Source organism: Fulmarus glacialis, unplaced genomic scaffold, assembly GCF_000690835.1.
Source record: "Fulmarus glacialis isolate BGI_N327 unplaced genomic scaffold, ASM69083v1 scaffold33535, whole genome shotgun sequence".
Classification (NCBI taxonomy): Eukaryota; Metazoa; Chordata; class Aves; order Procellariiformes; family Procellariidae; genus Fulmarus; species Fulmarus glacialis.
Genome location: NW_009213436.1, coordinates 20,178 through 45,900, shown reverse-complemented (window position 1 = coordinate 45,900; position 25,723 = coordinate 20,178). Strand labels below are relative to the sequence as shown.

Genomic DNA, 25,723 nt, shown 5'->3' with positions numbered 1-25,723 from the left:
ACCGATGGTTCAGCTCTGCAGTCTTACTCTTGCCTCTCTCCAAGTATCATCATTAGATTTTGGACACTGGCAACAGATTTCAGGCGTTACCCAGCAATATAAAGACAGAAACTCCATTCCCCTTGACGTTCCAGGCTAACAACTGAAGCCGCTAGCAGAACACCTGGCAGTGAACACTGATCATAAGAGTAGAGATCTGTTTTGTGTAATGTTATCCCAGTGGCTTCAAAGAAATGCAAGGAGACGAGCCGTTCCCTTTCAACCAAGCAGAGCACATGAGCTAGCATTATGTACCTAGTTAAAGAAATTTTGCCATTGCCAATTTCTCATGTTGAGCCCACCAAAAAAGATGCAAATGCTAAGTTATATCTTATAATGCTGAACTAAATGGTTACTTACCATAATACTATATAAACAGATCGTAGAACTATAATGGAAACTAGCGTTCCATACATGATCTGGAAATAAAAACAGAGATAAAATTCAGCAGTTGGATTCAAAAGACTTTATACAGGAGTAAAAAACTTTTGAAGGCTCTGTTGATTTTTATTTCTTAGCCTCAGGAAAACAGTATCCCCTCTAACTTCCTCTCCAGACAGTCTTCCATAAAAGTTTCAAATAAAAGTATGATTATAAACCATGCCCTTTATGCAATTACAGGAAAAGTCCGTTGTGTAAAACCACTGTTTCACTTTTTTGAATTAGAAAGCAAACACTAGATGGCACTCAGTAAGCATCCTGAAATCAAAATGGTAACTAATTCCTATCATCTCTTCTGTATCTGTGCATTTTGGCCCGGGATTGCATAAGCATCAGCTAAAACCATTTTTGAAAGCTATACTTCCTTCACTGGTATTTGGTTAATATTTTTTCCTGAAAGCAAACACCTGAATAGACTATGTACTATGTCCACACTGAGCATCAGTATGGAAGAAACTTTCCAGGAAGCATTTAAACCCAACTATTACAGATTGTCAGGATTCAATCTAATTATACAGTGGGAAGGCTGCACGCTCTGAAAAGATCCATGAGCAAAATCTGGCTCACAGTAGGCTTGATGAATTTGAATGTAATTGCCTGACTTACATAAAAAGTCAAAGTAATCATTTATTTTCTGTCTCGTGATCTTTAAATCACTCTCCCCTTTTTTTATTCACAAGCTTAGGATCCACATAACACTATCTCCATGATGTACAGACTAAAGAAGAGAAGAAATGTGGTCAGTCATGCCTGAAAAGTGATGCAGAAGCCACTGCAGCAGGGAGGATTTTCAGACACTGGTGACATTAAATTATTCTCCATGCTTTTTATTCTGAACACTGTTTACCTCCTGCCAAAAGGCAGTTTGTTCTAAGCAGTTGTGCCTTGCCCTTTGCCTCTCTCCAGTGGCCCACAACCCCCTCGCTCTTTTTCTCTTCCTTGTTCACTGACTTTCCTTTCTCATTTTGCTTTTAGTTAACCCCTATCTAATGCTGCCTTGTTTTACGTGAAACAGAAAAATGATAAACCTTTTTGCTGCCTATTTTTAAAAGCCACTAAACCTCACAGAGGTGTGTTTACAAACCAGTGTCCTTACCATGTGCCACTGACCTCCTCATACCTTTCCTTCTTTTAGGCTACATTGTCTTCAAGGCAAGGACAACCTCTTACTCTGCTGTAACCGGGGCATTCAGCTATTACTATCCCACAAGCATATGGACGTGTCTAGTTATCTGACATAAAACAGATTGCTGTAATAATGCAAAGTGAAACCTATCTTTCAAAAGTCCATAAAGGCAAATTTTCAAACTCCTTTTAGCTTTAAGGATGAGGTTAGTAGCACACACCATATTATCAGTGCATATATACAGAACAAGATAGACAACAGAGCCATTATGTTTGACAACAGGTAAACGTAAGCTCCAATATTGACTATGCAAAGTCATTCAGCACAGCAGCTCTTTATTTGCATTCAGAGTGAGATCAAATAACTTCAGTAACTAAACTACTACTACTGTGTGTTCTGCTCTGTAGAGCTAAACAAAGCAAAACTATTTGAAAGGCTAATTGCTTCTGGCTTGTACTTTATACAAAACTGTTAGCTAATTCCAGTCTCCTTGCTGGGGTACAGCACATAAATCGGGGGAGGAACAACAAAACCCGCTAGACACAGCCTGAGTATCAAGTGCTTATCAATCCCAGACTAAAGGTAGAAAGGGGACTGCTCAGGTGTGCTAGGTGCTGCATGCTGATAAAATTCTTCATTGCTGATATTTTGCCTAAAAAGATGCCACCATATAACAATACAGACTAAATTTAAAAGTTAAATGCCATTTTATTTCATCAGTCTCATTTGAAACAGCCTGTTTCGTTTTCCTAATCAAATCCAGTAATTTATTCTAAGAGCGGGATGGCGCAGAGGAAGAAACTCACAGAAAGGCTCCTCCGGAACCCAAACCAGAGTCTGATGCCCTTTCCTTGCTGATCTCCTCCCTCCTACAATTTCCATTGCTAAAATGCTCTTCTGTAGCAGAGACACAGGAAAAACCTACCCATGAAGAGAAATTTCTATCATACTCGTTAGGGGTGTGACCACCTTCATGCTTTTATCCAATTTGCTCTTGAGTTGCTTGTACAAGGAGTTAAATAGTGTCAGACTACGCCTAGAGAAACACGGCTTATAGGCAGACCAAAGCCCAGGTAAAACACAGGCTAAAAATGCTATTTTTTGCAGCAGCTGCCAAAAGCAGGAAAGAGCAAAAGCTAAGAAAAGCTTTCTTTGTAGAGCCTCTGGCTTGGTATCTCCTAGTGAGTTGCTTAGTGGCTTGCAGAAGAGGACAGTCTTAATGGAGGGAGGAAGGAAAAAAATAAAAAGAACCTTGCAGTGACTGAAGAAAAATATGCCCACAGTTGACACTTCAATTTCTTGCCTTTTCCGCTCCCCCACACAAACAGGTTGTTAGCAGTAAAACACATTTGTGTTTAAAAGACTGTGAAAGACTAGAACAACAAACTGTTCTGCTCTGCATGCTCCAGTCCTCCCCTTCACGCCGAAGGCAAGCATCGAGGAGGTGTTGCTGTGATATGCAGAGACTGTAGCTGCACATCTTGCTACAGCTGTTTCCTACTAGAGGTCTATAAACTGAGCTACATAACTTAGTCTATACTTCAGGGAGCAGTGCTTACTTTTACTCCTTTACCACGCATGGATTTACTATTTTCATCATGCCAAAAATTTGTTAGGTATTATCCATCCACCCAAAGAAGGATAAAGTACAAAATAATTAAAAAAAAAAAAAATCTACCTTATTCAAGTTGACTCAAATTTTTCAATTCTTTTAGCTCCCTTTGTTCTTCCTCTTTAACTAACACATCACTTAAGTGACAGATGAAAACCCAAGTAAGTTTTGTGCTATTTTGTCTCATAGTGCCTTTAAATTGTAAGCCAAAGAACACCCTTGCACTACAGTTGAAACAAAAGGAAACAGCAGAATCTCATCATCTTTTGTTATCACTAGACAGTTCCCTCTTTGCTGTTTAAGATGCAAATAAAGCTGCATGTATTTCAGCTTTGAAGCCCGTATCTTTGCAATGGGCAAACCCCCAAAGTCTGATTACTACACAGTGGATTACCCAATAAGGCGGCCAAATATGAAGAACATAATTCTAATTCACAAATAGGAAGTAAGCGTTTCAGGGTTCGGTGTTTGGCAGCATTTTTGATGTGGAGGCAGTTAAGCAAATCATATAGATTCACTTCTTATGCAAGTCAGAGGCAAGGCTGGTACTCCACACTGGGGGGAGCATACAAAACTGGTTCTTCATCTACCCTTCTAGTACAGAAAGCAGCAATAGCCTGCTATTTCCACTTCTGTCTCCTCTGCTCCTGGCCTTCTGCCCATCCTTGGTTAATAAAGTCAATTTACCAGCCTCAAATATTAGTGTACACATTGGGAACCGCACTAAGAGATTTTGCGTTCTTGGCGACCACTGCTTATCTATTAATATACTAACCAGCTATCAAAAAAAATAGCCTAAGTATTTGAAGCTGGAAACTGTATTTGCAATTCACAACAAAGAAAACAGGGTTCTATATGTTCTTCGCTTTCTGGAAAAGAAATCTGAGCAGAGAGAAAAAGGAAGGACAATCCCCACAATGACACTGAAACACCAAGTAACTCAACACAGTTATGGCTGTTTAGTACTACATGCTGTCCTGACAGCTCCTAAATGAACTAATTCAGATTCACTTGGTTTGGTCTTGCTTAGATGCACATACGTGATGGCAAAGCAACACATAAGTCACTGCTGCTGCATGGCACAGAGCAGCTCTCCAGAGCTTCTGGAACACTGTCTAATGTTCCAGACATGCACTTTTTAGGCAAAATGTCAGTGATGAAGAATTGTACCAGCAAGCACTAAACTGAGCTTCCCCTTCAATCACTTGTAGAGCTGATCCTTTGGAGATTCTGAACACCTTTCCACACTCCCTAAGTGCGGGTAGAGGTACTAGCCAGAATGAAAGCTGTATTCACTTTCTGGAAGACATCCCCAAACAAGCTGTGTAACAGAGTGAAATGTCATAGAATCATAGAATCATAGGATCATTAAGGTTGGAAAAGACCTCTAAGATCATCAAGTCCAACTGTCAACCCAACACCACCATGCCCACTCAACCATGTCCCTAAGCGCCTCATCTACACGTCTTTTAAATACTTCCAGGGATGGGGACTCCACCACTTCCCTGGGCAGCCTGTTCCAAGGCCTGACCACTCTTTCAGTAAAGACATTTTTCCTAATGTCCAGTCTAAACCTCCCCTGGCGCAACTTGAGGCCATTTCCTCTCGTCCTATCGCTGGTTACTTGGCAGAAGAGACCAACCCCCACCTCGCTACCACCTCCTTTCAGGGAGTTGTAGAGCGCGATGAGGTCTCCCCTCAGCCTCCTCTTCTCCAGGCTAAACAGTCCCAGTTCCCTCAGCCGCTACTCATCAGACTTGTTCTCTAGACCCTTCACCTGTCACTTAAATTAGTTTCATACGTGGTCTTCAGTAGGACAATGCCCAAGTAGAAAAAGCTCTGTGGTGAAGACATGCCCTGAAAAGGTCATTTTCAACAGACTGCTTGTCAACCTGAACATGTAGAAAGTAAGACAACACGTTCCTCTAAAAGGCACAATATATTAAGCCACAAGCCTACAACTAACTGTTGCCTTAGCAGCAGGAGGGACTCTGGAGAGCTGCAGGACATCGAGTGGGTCCGTGCCTTAGCAGCAGGAGGGACTCTGGAGAGCTGTAGGACATCGAGTGGGTCCATGTAGATTCCCCAAAATGGGGAGTCCTGTCAGTTTGAACAGGTTGTACCCTGACATAACATATTCTTCATGCAGTTTCAGGCTCTCATATGTACTTCTACATACTCATTTCATAGTGATTGCACTTCCTTCTTTGCATTCATATATTTAAAACACCCGTGGAGAACAATATTCTTAATTTTTTCATGGAAGCAAATGAAATACCTTTTTCTCCCACACTCACTGTCTCCCTCTTACCCAAAGTCACCTTAATTGGTAAATCCAATACTTGTATTTTACTTCTATCACTGTTGCAGAAAATTCACTGGTCATATTATTACACTGTGATCAGAGAACACATCCAGGCACTCACTCCCTCCCTCCTTTGGTGGTCTATGTGCAGTTTAGAACAAGAACAGTTGGTATTTGCCCATCAGTGCATGCTCTTCCATTTTGAATCATCTGTCAACCTAGTCCTCAAGGTCTCCCAGTTATCCCTTCATCTCCTCCTCTGTACCCAGATGTTGTGAACTTTGTATCATCACAAATACCATCAGTATAATCTTCTCCCAAGTAACAAGCGATAGGACGAGAGGAAATGGCCTCAAGTTGCGCCAGGGGAGGTTTAGACTGGACATTAGGAAAAATGTCTTTACTGAAAGAGTGGTCAGGCCTTGGAACAGGCTGCCCAGGGAAGTGGTGGAGTCCCCATCCCTGGAAGTATTTAAAAGACGTGTAGATGAGGCGCCTAGGGACATGGTTCAGTGGGCATGGTGTTGGGTTGACAGTTGGACTCGATGATCTTAGAGGTCTTTTCCAACCTTAATGATTCTATGATTCTAGTACACAACTCTGTTTTTCCTGCTACAGGCCATTAAATAAAAACAGTCCCACTACTGATCCCAAGAAAGTCCAGACTGAGACTGCCTTTCATCATCTCCTTTAGCCATTTTCCACTAGTCAGTCCCTTACCCTATTTGCAGTTCTCATACTGATCTACTTCTCCAGCTTGCTTAGTTTCTCATGGGACACCATAACAACACTTCTGGAATGTCTATACAAAAGACTTTTTTTTAATCACATTTCCTAATGTAGAAGAAAAAGCTACCAAAAAAAAAAAAATCAGGTTAGCCTGAACATTTAATCTAATTTTCTATTTACCTTTTAATTATTTGTTCGCTTAAAATTTGCTTCAAACTCTTGCAGCAGCTGACTATGCAAATAAAACAGGTTTTTAGATCTAATTCATTATTCACATAACTTGGGCCACTAGCTGAATGAGGTTTTTGATCACTTCAAGTGTATAGCCAGCATATGGTATGTAGCAAGTAAACAAATCAGGATGGAAAACAATATTTTGTTAGGTGACAGCTTTCTGGGCCATATCATATTAGAAAGAAGGCTGTTTGTAAGATCTGAGTCTAAAAATTTAACTGCCATGGTAATTTCTTCTATTTCCAGTGCTGTCTTATATTTGCCTGTCTATGGATCACTCCACACCAGCAGCCAGTCTTCCCCTACCCCTTTCCTTGTGTAAGCACAAATACACATGCGGTAAACAGGGACGAGCAACTAATCTGACACAAAACTAATTCTGAGGAGACTTTTAACCTGTTCAGTTCCCCAATCAAATTCATATAAGAGAGTAAATTTGTGTGCCAGATGGGAAAGAGGGCAGAGGCATAGTTGTTTTCTTTGACAATGATGCTGGCTTAAAAACAACTAGGAAACTGGGATGTAGGCTTGTTTAGCACCATGGAAATTAGGTAATAACAGTGCTCTAGCCTGAGAGATTTTGACATAAACAAGACAATACATGCTTGTAAAGGCCACTGCTATCTTTCATTTAATTGATGAAGCTGCAAAAAATACCAGATCAGTTGTCAGGCAGGGAAGTGGTTTTTTCCTTCTAATGATGTGTAGCCTCCAACTGACCGAAATGTGCATCTCATCCCTCCTATGGTTAAAGCACTAAGACCGTTAAAGATCTGCAGTATGTAGATGGAGAAAAAGAAGTTGGTCTCTGTTGCCACTGTGCCATGAATAACAAACTGAAATCTCCTTCATGCCCTGCCGGCAGTAAGCAATTTATGAGCCTAAGTTGGGAAGGAAAGTAGAAAGTAATTCACTGAAAAATGAGGTTTGGATCTTGGCTACTAAATATAATAGGATCCTTTTCCATTCTTATTACTCTCCTTTAAGGGAAAAAACCCCACTGAAACAATGAACAATATAAAGCTGTCCATGTAGTTATTCCCCTTTTTGCAAGGCTGACAAATGATGATGATCACAGACAAATACCTAGAGGAATCAAATGCTGCTTTATGTCCTGATGCTGCTTTCCAATACAGTTGAGGACTGCGACTGTGATTTAAACTATGATTGCACAAGCATATTTAACTTTACTTCAAGTCTATGTGACCCATTCAGTTGGAAAATACTTACTGAAATTATATTGAGATTTTTTTTTCTTTTTGGTGCACTCTAAAATAAAGGACAAGTATTAAGAAAATAATCTTGCTTAGCTGTGCAGTCAGAGAAAAGTTTCCTCTGGATTTACAACATATTTGGCAAAGATCTTGAAAAAATGAGTGCAGTACTTGAATGTTTGGAATTTGGCCATAGCTGTATGTTCTCCATAAAAATCAATTTGGAAAGAGTTGTTGTAAAAAGTCCAGCACTTTTATGAGCCTAAATCTTTTCTACATTGATTCCTCATGTATAAATTATAACAGGGAATTCATATTCTGAACCTAAGAGAAAGCAGATGCAAAAAATTAAAGGTCCGGGGCAACAGTTTAAAGTTTCCCTATTTCCGTCTTTCCCGACAAGTCATAATATTTATCGTCTTAGCACCTGTGACAGGGGACAATACCTATGTCAATGCATCAAACTGGAATATAGTGAAGCTGTGATATATTTATTGCAATAAATGTAGCTTGAGTAGATAATTCATTAAAGAAATAAAAGTCCAGTATCAGTAGTAAATTCTGCCACTGTTGTTAACATAATTACTTTAAGTCACTTCATTCAAAACCAGTTATAATCAGCTCAGTAAAAGCATCAGAAATTGCTGCTTTCACCCCAGCCAGGATCTTCCTGCTGGAAAGGTAAGTAGGGGAAAAAAAGAAAGGATTTAATTAACATTATCAAAAAAACCCTGCAAGTTTCTCTTTTTATCTATAGGTAGAGTAACAATTCATTTTTCTAGGAGAGATTATTCGGAGCGGCTGGGAATTTATTTTATTCATCAGTGCTTCACTAATCCACCAACAGGAATCACGTATCATTTTTACAACTGCTGATGCAGCAGGCACATTTTGACAAGCAATGGCACTACCAATTTCAGAAATTAAGGCTTTAAAGCTCTGGCCTCCAAAGAGCTCAGTGTTTTTGCTTGTCAATTTTTCATCTGTTATACCTAATAAAAAAATCATAAAAGAGGGAAAACTACTCATGGCATGCATAAACAAGCATGATTTCTAACCTCCTGGGAAGAGGCAAGTGATACAAGTCCTATCCCCACAGGCAGCGGATGCACATTCGTACTCTTGGGCTACTACAAAAGGAACCTGTACCAAATGTGCCATTAAGCCTGTAAGACCGTAACAACCAGCCTGCTAACCCTAGAAGATTCTGTGTTCAAATTCAGCTTGAATTTACACAAAGTAAAATTGAGTACTTAAAAAACCCCCAAACTAACATGTTAAAATGGAGAGGAGAACATGGTGCTAAGTCACCGAAGCCATGTCACGGTATCACGTTATAGCTTCACAGCAGCTACTAGTGGAAAGAAGTGGACAAGGACTCATTAAGCCCTCCCTCTCACACATACCTTAGCCCATAGCGAGGGTCACCTTGTTACACTTGCCACTGATGAAAACCGTGTGAAATATTAGGTCAAATGCTAAAACACAACACACATTAAACCATTCCAGCTTTTCAGGTCACCAAGTAAGAGGATGGCAACATGACAGGCAGCAATACTGCTTAAAGAAAAAGCAAAAGGCAAATTGTGCTTGCCTTCCATCTTCCTTCCAACTATAAAATCTTGTAACACATTCCACTAAATCAGCATAGTTTAAAAACAAGATTAGCTTCTCCAACAGAGCAAGATTTACCTGATGGAATACAGGCTCTTTCAAATTTAAGTAAACCTGGAAAGATTAAAAGAAGAGAAATAATTTGCAACAGAGAACGATCATAACATTATTCATCTAAATATTGCCAAGACTTGTTTTGTTAGAATCAAGACACAAGTGCCTATCCATGCACCATTAAAGTTGATTAAACATTTGAAGTTTCCTCTGGCAAAACCTGAGGTTTTAACTGTGGAATTATTTTAAATTAAGAAGCACAAATAGAGACACTAACATCTAAAATCTCCTCATTTAATAGAGTTGCAACACAATCAAAACCAATTAAGATGCAGAAATTACCAGACACATTCTCGATACGCATTTCAAGAAAATAATGTACTCTACTTTCATTTGCTATTATTGTTTTTGACAATGCTTGAACATTTCAGTTCATTTTACAAAGAGCTAGTAGTTCTTCCTATTGTTAATGCAGCTCATTTAATTTCTGTTTTTGAAGAGAGAAGGGCACTAGACCTTAGAAATAACATGCCACAAGTGTAAAAAATTTTAGGAGGCACAGAAGAGAACAGGCAAGTATTTTGAAAGCAGAAGATGGCCTGTAATACTACTTTTTTTTTTTAAGAAATTATTGTCAATAAAAATAATGAAGGAGATTCCTTCTGTGGTTGGCAGCCAGCACAAAACTCATTTTATTCATAAAGGGAGCACGCTACACTGAGAAAGGGAATCAAGTTAGCCATGACACAGTTAAAATTCTTCTAATTTTTCTAACAGCTGAGCTCCTTTCTTATTCCAGCTGTTGTTTTAAAACACCAGTCAATATCCTGGACTGTGTATCGCAGTTCACTTTTTGCAGTCTGTTGAACAGGATTATTCTTATTTCTGTAGATTAATTAAAGTGAGGGAAGATGAGGAATGCAGCTTGTCCAAGGTCTCACAACAAGTCAAGGGTGACTGTTTTTCTCACATTCCTATTCTAGCAACTGGATTTCTGCTTTTCTTCTTCATTTATTCTATACAGTGGTTTAGATAGAAAGGTTTCAGGTTTCTCTGGCCAGCACATAATTTTTCTGACAAAAGAATAATTTGTCTTTCTTGACTGGAAGTGAGAGAGATTCAGTACTGCCTGTATAACATTCCTTCACTGGCCAGAAAACTGTCAACCTACAGGTGAAAATGCCGTATTAGAAAAAGTTACTTACTATGCTGACTACGAAGCTGTATGTTATTAACAAGAAAAGCAGTGGATAATTGACTGTGTTCTTGTACTTGAAACATTCATACCTGGAACAGAACATAAAGGAGAGCGGTAACATTCATCACTTACCATATAAAGGATGCATTTTTCAAGGTATATTATCACAAAATTTGTGAGAAAATTGATCCAAATGAGTCTTAGGCCCTTCAAGAAATTGTAGCTCCTCCAATCGAGAGGTGTCATTTAATATAAAAATTCATACTTTTACCAATAAATGTTTTTAAAAAAATCTAGTACAAAAAAACCCAATAAGCTTATGCATATACAAAAAATAACCCAGCCAATGGAAAGAGTTTGGGAAGCAGAAGCATTTTCAGAAGGTGCTTAAGGGGTGATAATGGATGGCAAATTAGAAATGAGTTTAAAATGCAATACAGCTGCCAAAAAACATTACATCTGTGAGCTAAAGGCAGCATGGGAAAGGGACTGCCTTACAAAACCGTGAACTCTAGAGATCTGTTAAAATGCAGATTGTTTATGGCTTTACTACAGTCAGAGTGCAGTACATTTGCTAGATTGGGTACTGGAAGAAGTGTAAGGTAAAAACAGCTAATTGCTGCCAGTATGTAAAACAACTAATTAAAAGTAGCTTCGCAATCTCTACACTGCACTTCAGTCACAGTTGTGATGGAATTACACACACACATTCCAGACCGTATCTCCACCAGAAAAAGGGTCCAAAAAACGCAACAAAAATAGGCTTTGAGAAGCACAAAATCATTAGGGCTAGAGAAAGTTTTCTATGTAACTCCAAGTTACATCTACCTAGTTTATTTGTTTATGAACTTTTGGAAACAGACACCATCACGGATGAATAAAAGGAAACAAAGAAAAAACATGTAGGAATATATGGGGAAAAAAAAAAATTCTACAAGATGGCACAATGTGCTATATTGCGAAATGGCTTGCCAAAGTAATTGCACAGCTTGAGAGTCAGTAGGACTGAATGATGTATAAGGGAATGTCCTGTGCAGAACCACCCTGCCACCTACCTTCAAGAAAACCAAAATGATTATTAAAGGCCTCCTAAATGAAACATTAGCTCATTCTTCAGAACATTTTAATTACTACCAAACATACATACACAGAATCTTATTAGAGCTATAAACGCAGTAAGACTTCAGTGCTTTTGAAGATAATAGAGTAACCATTGCACAAAATAAGCACAATTATTTTTTTAAACAGATTTTTATAGCCACTTCTCATCCTTTTCCCCAATCACATTCAAATCAGACAAAATAAATGCAAAGGCAATTTCAAGGAGATAGGGAGCTACAATGGAAATATTTCCACTAACAGAGGCATTATGATTCTGGTCCTGAGTTTGCACAAATCATACTAATGCATGAATCACAAACTGATGGTAATTTCCGCAGATGTGGGTTTAGTCCTATAGCATCCCATCTCCTTTGCAAGATACCAGTAATCTTCACCAAAGATATTCCACTTTTAAACGGCTGAATATTTTTTATTTTCAAAAGCAAAGACAATTTTTTTGTCTTTTTGTCTGCAACAAGTTGATTATCATTTGGATTTTCCAAGTGACAGAACAAATCACATTAAATCCAGGCCTTGCAGCAACAGGCAAGAAAAAGCCAACTTACAGTATCTTTATAGTCACCAAATGCTACACGCTCCCAAAATTAAATGGGAGAAAACATCCTGGCATGCCATTAAGCTGCCACGCATGTTCCAAGACACTCTCCACATAATATGCACTCAACTCTTCATAAAATCTTTTTTTCTTTAATTTTCCAGGTTTAACCAGAAATCTGAAATTTGCAAAAACTAGGACTAAAGCCAGCCTGGTGCTCTAATAGCTAAGTCATAATGCTCTCCTGTTAGCAAAATTGAGATCTCACTGAGATCAGTAGAAGCTTCAGTGTCAGCCTCACTATACGCGAGACTGGGCTTCACAGATTCTACATTTCAAAAGTTAATATTTCATAAATGTTCAGAAAAAAACCATTTAACAAATACTTACAGGCAGTAGACAAACACACAACAACTGTATATCATTGGCAGTTCATCCAACAGCTACAAAAAGCAGAGACATCAAAATGTGAAAACTACTTTTAACTCACACGCTTGTGTAAGTTAATTAAGGAGAGATAAGTCTGAAGAAAACAGGAGTTAAGTCATTTGGATATCCACCTTCTTGACTGTACTTCAGTACACAGCAGTGTCAAATCATACTCAGCTACTGAAAGCTTGCTGCATTAATAAGCTTATTACTCTGAACCTTTTGAATATTACGTTTCATAAAAAGCCCACGCCTTCCAAGAATCATGCCGTTTTCACTGTTCATACCTCTTGAAACATTTATAAGAATTAGTTTTGTAAAGTCAGATTGAATAAGACCACCCCATTTATAGCCTGCTCAATACAGCCAGTAGCCTTTTCTTACTTCTGTACAAACTTTACAGAGAAACTGAAATAATTTTTTTCCATAATATAAAATAGAACTTCAGCCCATTAGGAAGCACCTTGCGATGTGCTTGCATGTTTACTTCCTAATTTTGGAAATTTCTTACATTGTTTTAATTCAGAGACAGTTTTTTCTGTTTGTTTGTTTGTTGTGGGGTTCTCCCCCCCCCCCCCCAAATTATGACTGCCATATAATGTTTTATTGCCTTAAATAATTTTTATACTTTGGGAGAAAACTGGCATGTTACAGCTAAAACAGTTATTTCGCGAGGAACTTGCCACCTTAATGGAGATGGAATTAAAATAGTAATCACACGAGAGGTGATTTCTCAAGAACAGGTACGCTCAAAATTGCCATTTATTTATCGAGGGGAAAAAAAAGTAAAAATCATAGCACCATTTTCTTCTAAAACTTTTCTCAAAGAATATTAACAAATTTCTGCTCATAAATATATAGTGAAACTTACCTCCTCTTATGAAGGACTGAAAATCATGAAAATGCAAAAGCATACAAATGGATCAATGAAGATCCACTGCCTCTGATTTCTCATATGTTAAGCAAACGTTAATAGTCAGGCATCTTGGAATTGTTACACCAGGTTTGACTCTTTCCTAAGAAACTCAAGAACTAGATGCAAACAAGATTTTGATCTTTTTCCATCATCACTCTCAAAGCTGTTGATGGCCATGCCTGTACAGAAATTACCTTCCTACTACCGGTACTGGGTACTTAATGAGTTCACAACCATGTTTTTCTGAATAATGAGACACATTAAGAGCAATACCAGCTTACACAAACCCTTTTATAAAGCCAGCCTGGTTCTGCTTGGTTTGGAAGAATTTTTCTAACTGCACAAGCAAAAACTTTCTAATTTAGTTTTGAAATTTCGTATCGGGGGGAAAAAAAGTGATCTAGTTCTTTACAGAAGGAGAGAGATGTATTATCCTGAGTGTGAACTACTAGCTTTTCGTCGTTTCGGTCATGGAAACTTCAGGAAATGTTTCACAATACTGCTAAACCGATCTACTGACTAGCTGCCACTGAATGGGCGGGTCTTGCTTCCTCACCCACGCTCCCACTGCTTCTCTCGCGTGAGGCAGTCATGCTCGCCTGACCCACGGTGAGCCAGTTCCAATAGCTGATCCAGCACACAACTAACCTTGCAGAAAAAGGTTTAAATCCCTGAATCTGTGCATTATAGGGTCAGGGACGACAATAGGTAGCACAAAGAAAGTATCAGGAACATAGATGGCAGCTGCAGCTAACAGGCATGTTAGGTGGTACCTTGCCAACACATTAGTTTATCTTTGCTGTGATGCCTTAGAGAGGAAAAAATAGAAGCAATAGCTGAATTTAGCCTTTATACTAATAGTTATTATTTATAAGTTCAGTGAGATGCTTTACCAAGTCTGATAGGAATTAGCTGCAGGATTAATTCATGCAGCTCTTTAAGAGCATCAGTCATTTAAGGGCTCCTAAAAGAAAACGGGAAGAAAAAAGAACAAGAAATACAATATAGCAAAATTTTTCAAATTTGGACAGCTGATTACACTCTTAAGTTCATATGCTGGCAGCATCTCAGGGACATAACAGTAACATCAAAGAGCCTCTCAAAAGATCGTAGTTAGAATTTGCTTGCAGAAGACAATGGCTTCTGTATCCAAAGGAATTAATGCTTCCAGAAATGCTGTCAACAGCGTGTCTGAACATGTCTGAAGAATAAAGGAAACATGGATAGAAGGAAACTCAGTGAGCTGATTTTGCTGGTTAAATAAGCATTTTGGATTCTTGAGGAAAGCACAATCAAGCAGATTCCCATAAAAATAAGAGAAAAAGAGAGGTGATTGCTTCAGAAGTGTTCTAAATAGCTGCTTTCAAGAACAGAAGCTTTCACATTTCTCTTAATTAAGCAATCTGAATTGACCATTTACAGTATTAAGATTGTGAAACAAATGTAAAAAAAAAAAAAAACCTCTTCGAACAGCTATCAATGCTGACTTTTAATCATAACAAGAGGTAAAGTGAACGAGAAAAGATTATTTACAGGTTGAAATGTTTCCTCTATGGTGATTCCTGAGCTAGCAATCACAGTAATTATGGGCCACTTGCAGATTTCACTTGGCTGCCAAAATAATAAGCGTACTTTCTCTGCCTCACAGGAAGTCTTTTACACCAGTTGGAAAGATGACGCAAGACATTCTTGCTCCCCTCTCATCTGCTTCTGTCCGCCCTTTACTTACCACAGTTCATAGGCCCCTTAGTTGTTCTGATGCAACACCATAACTACATGGTAAGTAGCATCAAAGTGACTTGGACTAAAATAGCCTCTACACACACACACAAAAAAAAAACCCAACCCACATAAGAATGTTTTAAGCCTGGATCATTTTAATGATCTGGGTTTCAGGGTGGCCTTGCTCACCTCTGCATCAGTGTAAGAACGAGGATTTGAAACACTGGCAGGGTTAGGAACAAGCAGCTGAGGGAAGAGAGATAAAAAGGTGGAAATTCAAGGCAGTTTCACCACTGAAGAGAATATAGGTAAATCACACACCAATTTGGGAGGGAGTGGTGAAATGGATCTAGAAACCATCTTTTTCATGCCAGAAAAAGCAATAATATTCTTTCATGGTGGCAACAGTATGCTCCATGGAGGTTGACAGTCTCCAGCACATGCCAGAGATATGAAACAAAGCATTATGGAGGCAAATATCACTACAGGTTGTAATTCAGTTCAAGTTTAAGACACCCTAACTTTTGGTGTCCACATACACAGTGTCTCAGGTCCCATTATGATCAGTAGAAATCCAGGACTCGATTCAGTCACCATGGCATAGGTGCCTAATGCCGTCTGAGATGCTCTGTCACCTCCAATACACCCACCCAAGACTGGCAGATGTGACACGGGGATCTAAGAGACCTGCACCTTTGTGGGATGGCAGCTGGAGGCCAGACAGAACACTCACGAGGTCTAAAATGACACTAAACACCTATATTCAGAAAAATGAATATTATTCAAGTTAAGACTGCCAATGGAGTCTGGAAAATGCTTCAGCCTAGCTGACTGGCTCTCTGAACTCCACTGACTTAACTGTATTTCCACTGACTACGGTGGGAGCACAGACTTCCAGCACACACTTCTAAATATAGGTTTCTTAATTCTGAACTGAGTCCCACTTCACCCTGACTTTGATTTAAAGACGAATTTCCTCTGTCTTCTCAGATCTAAAACAGGACAACAGGACAAGACTCCTTGTGTCCCTTTAGAAAATGGGAAATACCAGGACCAAATCCTTATGCCCAGTGATTTATTACAGAATGCCTCTATTTGAGAATGAGAGAGAGAGAGAGAGAGAGAGAGGAAGACTCAACTATTGCTACTCAGAAGATACTGACTTCAGTATTAATGCTACAGGTACACCTAGATAAATAGAAAACGTAATAGAAAACATTAAGATGAAAAAAAGGATACAATAAATAACAATAACTCTAGTCTATACTGCTTGCTATTAAGGCAAAGCTGTAGGAATTTTAAAATAACAACCTGAGTAAAAAGATAAAGTGTCTTCTACCAACATAAGCAATCGATTAGAGCTCTTATTTTAGATGCAAGTATATATTCCTGTATATCTATCGGTGGAAAATATCTAATGAAACAAGACCCATGCCACTCTTGTTGAGAGCAGGAGTCATGTACAATGATACTTAAGGTAGATTAACTCATGTTACACGAGTTTCATCTAGTCAAGAAATGGCAATATGACTATATTGTGAGATACACACATAAAATGATTCACAGCTACTTATCAATACTCACCTGCATTTCATACTTCAGGGTCATGTGGAAGCACCAAGATCCTAATCCCACAGCTGAAAATAAATCAAAACTTTTCGTTTTTTACGGTTAACATGAAATTCTACATGTAAAACTTTCAGGTACATTAACTTAAATGCATGAACTTTGCTGGGAAAAAAATTAGAACATCAGCATCCCATTTCAGGGACAAAACCGCAATTTTCCACAGCCTTCTACTTTATACTTTAGTCACCAGTGATGCCCTTGAATTTCTTTCCCTCCTCTCAATACTGTCTCCTATGAACTAGTGTAATCTCAATGAGGATAGGAGTGGAGGGAACCCAGAATGAATGGAACATTATCATTCTATTTCTCTTCTTTTTTCTTTTTTTATTTTAAGTACTTAAAGATTTATCAGTCTCAATCCTTCTATAATACAAAGCATCATTTAACTGCTAGTATTCCTGAAAGCCTTTCCCTCCTCTCAATACTGTCTCCTATGAACTAGTGTAATCTCAATGAGGATAGGAGTGGAGGGAACCCAGAATGAATGGAACATTATCATTCTATTTCTCTTCTTTTTTCTTTTTTTATTTTAAGTACTTAAAGATTTATCAGTCTCAATCCTTCTATAATACAAAGCATCATTTAACTGCTAGTATTCCTGAAAGCCTGTGATATTTCTGCTTGTTGTCCAGTTTTAAAAGGTAAATTTTACAAGGAGCTTTTTGTCAGCTGTAGAAGCAGAAATGAATTGCTACTAGAACTCAGAACTAGAAATTCAGGGTAAACAAACAAAACCCACGCAGTATGAATTTGTTTTATGAGACAAGAGCACCATTTCTAAGCCGCCTTCTTGGAAGCTTATCCTTCTATGTAATGATTTTTATTTATTTGAAATACTTTATTTTTAAACTCTGAATTTACTTCTGAAATTAATTTATGAGATATATACTTTGCCTATACACAGCTTTTTCAGTTAGACAAGGACAATGTTTCTTGGAAGTTAGATTTCACTGTTTAGAGCAAAGCTGGTAGAGTATTTAATGTATCATTCATTACTTTGAAATGTTATCAGTTAAACACTCTCATTAAGCACCAGCTCATTTTTATTTTGCAAGAACAAGTGCATTAATGCGATGTCTTGTCCTCCTTCAGGAAATTATGTTTTACCTCAGACTCTACTTTCAGAGAAAGCCAAGTAATTTGCACTCAAGCCTTGATCACTGGGTAGTGCTGCTGTGCTTTGCTGCAAGAGCATAACCTTTTCTACATGCAGCAGCTAGATTTCACTGATGCATAAACAGACCTCTATGGAACAAACGCTGCATTTTGTAAAGCATTCCAAAGACAGCTGATAGACATGTCTGGAGATGTTTCTTTAGATGCTATTAGACTAGAATTGTGATTCTTATACTTACTCAATGAAATGAAATACCTAAGCATGTAACTTTACTGAAACATAAAACTGTAATACAGCTACATTTAAAAACATATTGCCGAATACTTTAATGTCATTAATTCTCTGGGAAAATTAAGCATGGCCGTCTACCAGAACATAAACCACCATATGCACTTCTGTAAGTTCTGATTAAATTGTTTTGCTTCTGAAAAATCTTTCCAAACAATAAGCAACAACTGTTTTTCACCTTCATTGAGATTTTAATGAGAAATTCTCATAGCCACTTTTCTATGTATACAGAATATACTACAACTACTGTTCATTCTGAAGAAAAAAAATCATTAAGATCATCATTAAAACAGTACCATCCATTATCCTGGCTGTCACAGTGATTTCAGTATCTTCATGATACAAACTCTTACAATTTGTAACAAGTGCAATTTTGAAATATGGGCAAAATCATTGCATAAGAAATTTAAACTGATTTTAATTTAACAAAACATGTTGTTACGGGGGGGTCTTCTTGTTTTTGGGGGAGGGTGTTAATGTTATTGGGATTAATAAATCTCAACAATCAGCTACTAAACTCCTCCCCTTCCTCCTATATGATTAGAAGCAGTTATTTCTAGATTATTTTTCCTTTCCAGTCTTTGCAAAAATCAAGAATGCCGCAGATGTTAGTGTTTCAGGTCATTAATCCCACGACTACAATTAATTTCTAAAAATAATAAAAAACCCCTCTTACTTCTGTGTAATGATCACACCTGGAGTTTCTTTAATTATGAAATTTTACTATGCATTGGAGAATGATGCTTTAGCTATATTGTGTAGCAATAAAATAGTTATCTGAAACAAGAAAAGTTTACAGGGACTCATCATATGGTCCTTCCTAAAATAAAAACCTGTACTGAAAATGGCTGTAATACTGCTTGCTGCAATCTTGACAGAGCTCCTGAACACAGTCAAGTCTGTTTGGTATTTAAGTGCATTCAGGAAGAAACCCAGGATGTTACATGACTACAGAAATTGTATGACTAGATTACTCATCAGATGACACTCTCCCTCTCAAGACTGCACAGACAACATTTCCTCAAACATTATTGTGGTAACTATGCACAATAGCACCTTTTTGAAGAGATGGTTTACATGAAGACTGAAGAATAAAACTATGATTCTTTACATATCCCATTTATACCTGCTTACTGCAGAAGGATAACTTAAAAAGGTGTTTTACATTGCAGAGGGACAACTTAAAAATGTTTTACATCTAGACATCGAATGAGCTAAGACCCAAGTTTCTCATTTGCTATCTTTGGCATACGCTATATCTTAACACAGAACTGTGCAAAAAGCTTCATGAATCTGTTCAAAAAGGAGGAAGAAGGAAACTGCATTAAGAGATGATGAACTGAACTGTAGCAGCTGAAGCATATGTCATACTCTGCTTCACTAACATCACTATATAACTGGTAAACTTCAGCAGAGGGGAACTAATAGCTAATACCGCATTCACTGGGACAAGAGCTGTGCCAGTCAGAGTTGCGATCTCGTGGCTTAATGCAGGGTCAGTGTTTGGTGCTGAAAACATTGCAAAGTAAAAAGACAAAACACCTATCACATGCCAAGGATCGCAAGGAAATCTTTACTTCCTCTGCTCTGCCCAGAGCACACGACCTTTTTGTCACACTTAAAGTCTAACTTGTAAACTTACAAGGGGCTTAACATGTATTTGTCTCCAGTAAATAGCGGTTTAATACTTAAGCTCAAACTTAAGCTTCTACCTGCAGTTCTACAGAAATGCAGCTATCTTTAGATATACTTCTCATCACATAACTTCAGGATCAAGACATTTCTAAGGAATATTTACTTCACAAAAACTATCACTGCAATAAGAGGTTCTACCAGCTTTGTACTTTTCAAAATGTGAGTGAACACAATCACTGCAATTACACCAATTTTCATTAGAAGCAACTTTCCCATACAGCCATTGACAAACTGAGCAATAGATTTGCTCCTTATCTTGTAAGCAGGGGTTACACCAACAAACCTCTCAAGTTACAGGGGATATACATAAATTATGTATTAAGCAAAGAATACACATTAAATCACAGTATTATGAGATCAGAATAGCACTTAAAAAGACTGGAAATGCAAAGTCACGTTAGCTGCTATATGTAGACTAACATGGTCTTTTTCGTCCTGCAGCAAACACAATGTGTGATTACTGCCAATTGATAAAATAGTTGTGTTAGTGACGATGTAAAAGCAATGCATCTGCAAACTTTACTTCATACACAGTTATTGCACTGTGCTTCAACACCGTCAAAGACTTCAAGGCAATATTCATGCTAGAAATAATCTGACATTATACATGAGATCCAGCTCCATATATGAACCATATAAACTCTCAGGATTTGAACCCTAGAGGGACACAAATAACCCCTATGAATTTTTCAATAGTTTTAGGAAGAATCAGAAGTATCACACAACCAGTGATAATCCATTTTGATATAAGACTATCCATCAGCATTCAAAATTCTTATCATAAGCCTAAAGCCTTTATAGAAAAAACAGTTTATTAGGATTTCATAGATGTGGTTTGAATTTAAACTGTACAGGCTCTGTATGAAAACATTCTGAAGAAAAGGATGCTCCGGATGCAGACACCTTTATTTAGGTATCTACACATGAACTAGGTGTCAAAGCTTCCGCTAAAGAGAATGGCATTATAAGGAGTAATTCAGCTGACCAAATATAAGGGGCTATTTTAGGATGAGCCAAATGATTCTCTAGGCTTTACTGGCTGCAGTAGGAGACAGACCCCTCTGCGCAGGTAGAAAACGTTTAGGTGTTTGAATTTGGAGCTGAATTCCACCAATGGTTTCTTACAACGATAGAACTGAACTAAAGATAAACAACAACATACTGCATCATAAACAGTCAAAGAATGAAACAAGATGAAAAAGTAGAATTAAATGAACAATTTTTATAGAATTATTTTGTTTTGTAATGTTTTCCCTTCACAGCGTAAGAAACAGGAGAGACCTTGATTGCTCCAAGGGTACAGCTGTACAATAAACTCGAGCATGGCTGGGACTGTTCCCAGACACTATAATGCAACCGCCTGCGCTAGTGAATTGTTAGAACAGTCTGCGGCGTGAATCTGGCCTGTTCCAACTAGCACTTTCCCCGAGCAGCTCCCAGGCACAGCCCAGCAGCCAGAAGAGCCCAGGGCCCGTGCCCAGCAGGGAATTTGTATGCGGTCACCTTGTTTTGGAGGCTAAGACGAACAGACACGGGCTGTTCCACACTACTTGGCTTCAGCACTCAGGAATGTTCCTGAGCACATTTGATTTACTAACGTTGACATGGCCTAAGCACCTTCTCTACGGCCGTTAGGTAAGAATAAGGGAATTAACTTTGACTGAAGGGCTTCTAACAACTATTTTCACAGATACAGAGTTTCACTGGAAATGAAGTTCAGAAAGTTGTTTACGAGTTCCTATGGCTATGCCTAACGTAGAAAACTTTTTGCATCCTTTTTTCCCTCCGCTTTGGCACAGCTTCAATGACTGAGCCCTATTAAACAGGCCAAAGAAATACAAAACAGAACAATCCTTCCAAATTTCAAGTAAAGCATCTAAAAGTATATAACTCCACTGACTGCTTTTTCTTATCTTCTTAGCTCCAAACCAGTTACGCTCTCTTTTTTTTAATATACATAATTTTTTTTTTTTTTTTTTTTTTTTTTTTTTAAAATCGAGACCCTTCTAGAATATGAACCATTTGGGAATCATAGTTTCCCAGGACGCTTGAGGAAATGACATATGGTAGAACCTGATACAATACCACAGCATCATAAGGAACCATCCAAAAACAACTGCTTATTCTTCGAGGTCGTGACAGTCTGATGATTTGTTCTACCTACTTCATGAGATGCAACATGCTAAAGTAATTACTTAAGATTATTCTTCATAATCTATAGGTTGATTAAATAGTTCTCTCAAGCGTAAAAATCGTATCCAGTTCCTACAGAGTTCATTGACACATGCCCTTTGAGCTGAAAGACAGCAGAAATAAGGGCTGAGAACAGTGCGCTGTATCTCAAAAAACTTGCTGAAAAGTGCCACTTGGTCTCGGCACCAGTATGAACAAGAAATTTATTTGAATAGTTGTTTAGAAATCCCCCTTCTTGTCCTGCCAATGTTGGATCTTAGCATGTATGTGAAGTGAACAGTGCTTCCCTAATTCAAAACACATTTGGTTCAAAGAGGAAATAAATGTCAACAAAAGAAATTGTGGGGTATAAAATCAAGCACTGAACACAGCGTGGTAAAACACAAAGGAACTGACAATCAGCTAAATGTCTGGAAGCATCCAGAAGAAACAGCTGATTTGGATCAAAATAATGTCTAGAAACAACACTTCTTATGTTCTCCAATGCTAACAGATTTAATTTTAATGTCCGCTTTGACAGCTGTCTTAACATCTTGTAAAATCTCAGTAATGATTCAAAGTTGTTAAAACCTAACTAAAGTGCCCTCCCATCCACCCCCATCTTCATAGCAGAATTGTTAAAGAATTTCTACTTTAACAAAACAACCCTTAGACACTACTAGCTAGTTAGAAGCTCTACTATATGGTCTTTAATGAAGCATGGTGCCTGAAGTGAAATCAGAAGTTTGTGTTAAATTCACTATCCATTTACAGATAAAGTCTATACTTGTTTGTTACAAATCAAGTAAGAAGAGTGAAATCCATCAATAAATGAAATTACTGTAAGGGAAAGAATTCTCTCTGGTACTTCCTTACAAAAAGCAATTTCTGTACACTTACTCTATCCCCACTTCAGTATGCTTCTCATTCAGTCACATGCACAGAAAGAATGCCAATGTTCCTGGCACGTTTCAACTATATTTAAAATTCTGTTTATCTTCTCATTTGCTGCTTTTATTCTATAGTAGAACAAATGTTAAGAGGTTTGTGATTCCAAACCATCCTGTTCCTGTTTTTCATTGAGAAACTATAAAGTCTTCTACATTCCTTTACGTCTTTCAACTGCTGTAAAACAGTCCAGCATTACAAATACTGAAGCAGAGACAAAACAGAAGAGAAACGGTTTTGGGAGTGACCTTTAATGTTAAGTTCCAACACAAGAGATAAAAATCAAGCCATGCAAGCATTTATCACTTCAGACAGGAGTCAAAGGCATCCCAGTCACAGATGAGCAGAGCCCAGCTGGAACTCAGGACTGCCCTCCAGCACTGCTGTCAAATACACAGGCTGAGCTCCCCTTCACGAACACCAAGAACAGCATAAAACTGAAGTCCATGGTATTTATTGTGCTCAAAGATTTTTATTTTTAAAAAAAAACAAAACAAAACAAAACAAACCCAAAACATTTTAAACATTAAACGAGATATAAGAAATGCCCACTCAGGGCAATCTTGGTGTGACAGCCTGACATTCTGGTCAGATAGTGGTACACTTTGTCCATCACGAAGTGTCACTGACAGGTAGCCACAAGTTTCGGTGAAGACTGAGTCTCAAATACAGACTTTTACTTTTTTTTTTTTTTTTTTTTTTTAGTTTAGAAAGAATGGCAGTATAGGATACTTTGATTCAAGAACACGCAAAAAGTCAACTTCAGCAAATGCTTACACAGTTTCTCTCCCTGTCTTTTTAAAAGGAAACCCTGACCTTCAAGAATTCCTTCTGTCAAACTATTTTATACTGAGACAAAAATGAAAAATTACTCAAAACCATAAAAAGCTTACAAATGGCTATTTGGAAAGTGTTCAGACAACATTCAAAGCTGTACATTGTTGCTGCTAATCTTTCACACATATCAGCAAAGCTGCCGTAACTGAAAAACCATGAAGTTGTACCTAATATATGTTACAGTTTAATTGGCATCAAGAATACATTTAGCATATGGATATGTGGTTTTCGACAATGTTTGTCTAAATACATAAGTATGCCAATCTTAAAAGTAACATTTACAATAAACCGATCTCTTACCGCTAAGAAGACTGGGCAAAAGGTAGCCTCCACAGAGATAGGAGCTATAGCAAACACAGAAATCCTATGAAACACAGAAATTCTGTGAAATCTACTTCGCGACCCAACTGCCAAATCTGAACCTTCTTCGAACATCATCTTTTCTCGTAAGGAACATGACTTCTAGTTGCATAATTAACGTCTTAAAGGAAGTTAGTTCTTTTCTGGATTTTGCTATTTTAGAAAAAACAGACTGCCTTTAAGTTCATCTATGCAAAAATGTCACATTGTTCTTCCATCCCTGCAAAACCTCCCAGACATGATGGCAGTTAGGTTGTTGGGTAATATATGCCAAAGAGGAACTGAAAACAAATTCAAACTCATGAAAGAATGCTTTTCCAGTTCCTTGAAGATCTTGGCCATTTCTTGTATTACTGTCCCATACAAATGTCACAAAAATATTAATATAGTGTGAAACTGTTTGGAAGTAGGACAAGACATATTCTGTAAATCATCATAAAAGGACACAGTTAGCTAAGATGCACTGAGCAGGACTTAAAGCCGGAAAAGGATCACTTTAAAATCTCAAAGTTATTTAGTGAATTCTAACTTCATGTCCTTCCAAGAAACACCAATTTTCTGTAAACATTAACAAGTATAACAAATTGAGGTTTATGTTTCACACACAAAGCATTTGGATTTAACTACTTGGTTTATTAATATTTGGATATTGTTCATTGCACATCTGAGCTCTCTTTATAATGAAAGAGCAAATTAAGTTTTACACATACCTGTAAGACACAAATATGCAGCTAAATACCGTTTTTCAAGGCCATCTTTATAGGTCTGAATCGCACCATAGATTGGAGGTAGAATGAAAATCAGGTTACTCACTGTGTTCCCTGTAGGACAGAAACCAAAAGCAAGATTTAGAATTGGGTACCATGCACTTTAAATAAATAAAGCTGCATTCACTCATTAAAGACAGGTTTGACAGTTTTCATCCCCAAAACTACATCTTTTTGGAAGTTGTCTTCTGCTTTCACACATAATACAAAGTTAAATTTTGGTACAACACAGTTAACTACCTGAAGGCTAAGAACATTTTAACTCTTGTCTTTTTTCACATGTATGGATAGTAATAAAATACTAATTTAACTAAAAAGTTTGATTTAGATGGTGCTTACTTTCTTGGCAGGAGGCAGAAAAATAGGGTTACCTTGATTGCACAGCTCATGAATTAAAACCCGATTCCTTAAAGAGATATAAGCCCCAAATAGTTCAAGCCTCGTATTTTAAAAGAACTGTTTGTTTGGTTTTTTTCTTTTCTTAAACCTATTCTTGGAACTCTCTCCTCCACACTCCCTTCAAATACTTTAAGGTCAGCGAATGACTCATTCCCATATGAAACCAGTTCAAACTTTAGCGTGCTAGCCACTGCGCACACGCAGAACAAGCCGGGTGGGAC

The 25,723-nt window shown here is 37.9% G+C and overlaps 1 protein-coding gene across 1 annotated transcript in view; it reads right to left on the bottom strand.

Annotated features, from left to right (window-relative positions):
* Window positions 1-25,157, bottom strand: part of ACER3 (alkaline ceramidase 3) — a gene marked incomplete at its 5' end in the record, with an annotated part of 33,661 nt that extends 8,504 nt beyond the window's left edge. The window contains 6 exons of the mRNA XM_009578180.1: window positions 400-458; window positions 9,393-9,428; window positions 10,574-10,655; window positions 12,614-12,666; window positions 16,875-16,927; window positions 25,047-25,157. Coding sequence (XP_009576475.1) covers window positions 400-458; window positions 9,393-9,428; window positions 10,574-10,655; window positions 12,614-12,666; window positions 16,875-16,927; window positions 25,047-25,157 — 394 coding nt within the window. The remainder of the gene's footprint in view (window positions 1-399; window positions 459-9,392; window positions 9,429-10,573; window positions 10,656-12,613; window positions 12,667-16,874; window positions 16,928-25,046) is intronic.
* Window positions 25,158-25,723: the final 566 nt, after the last annotated feature.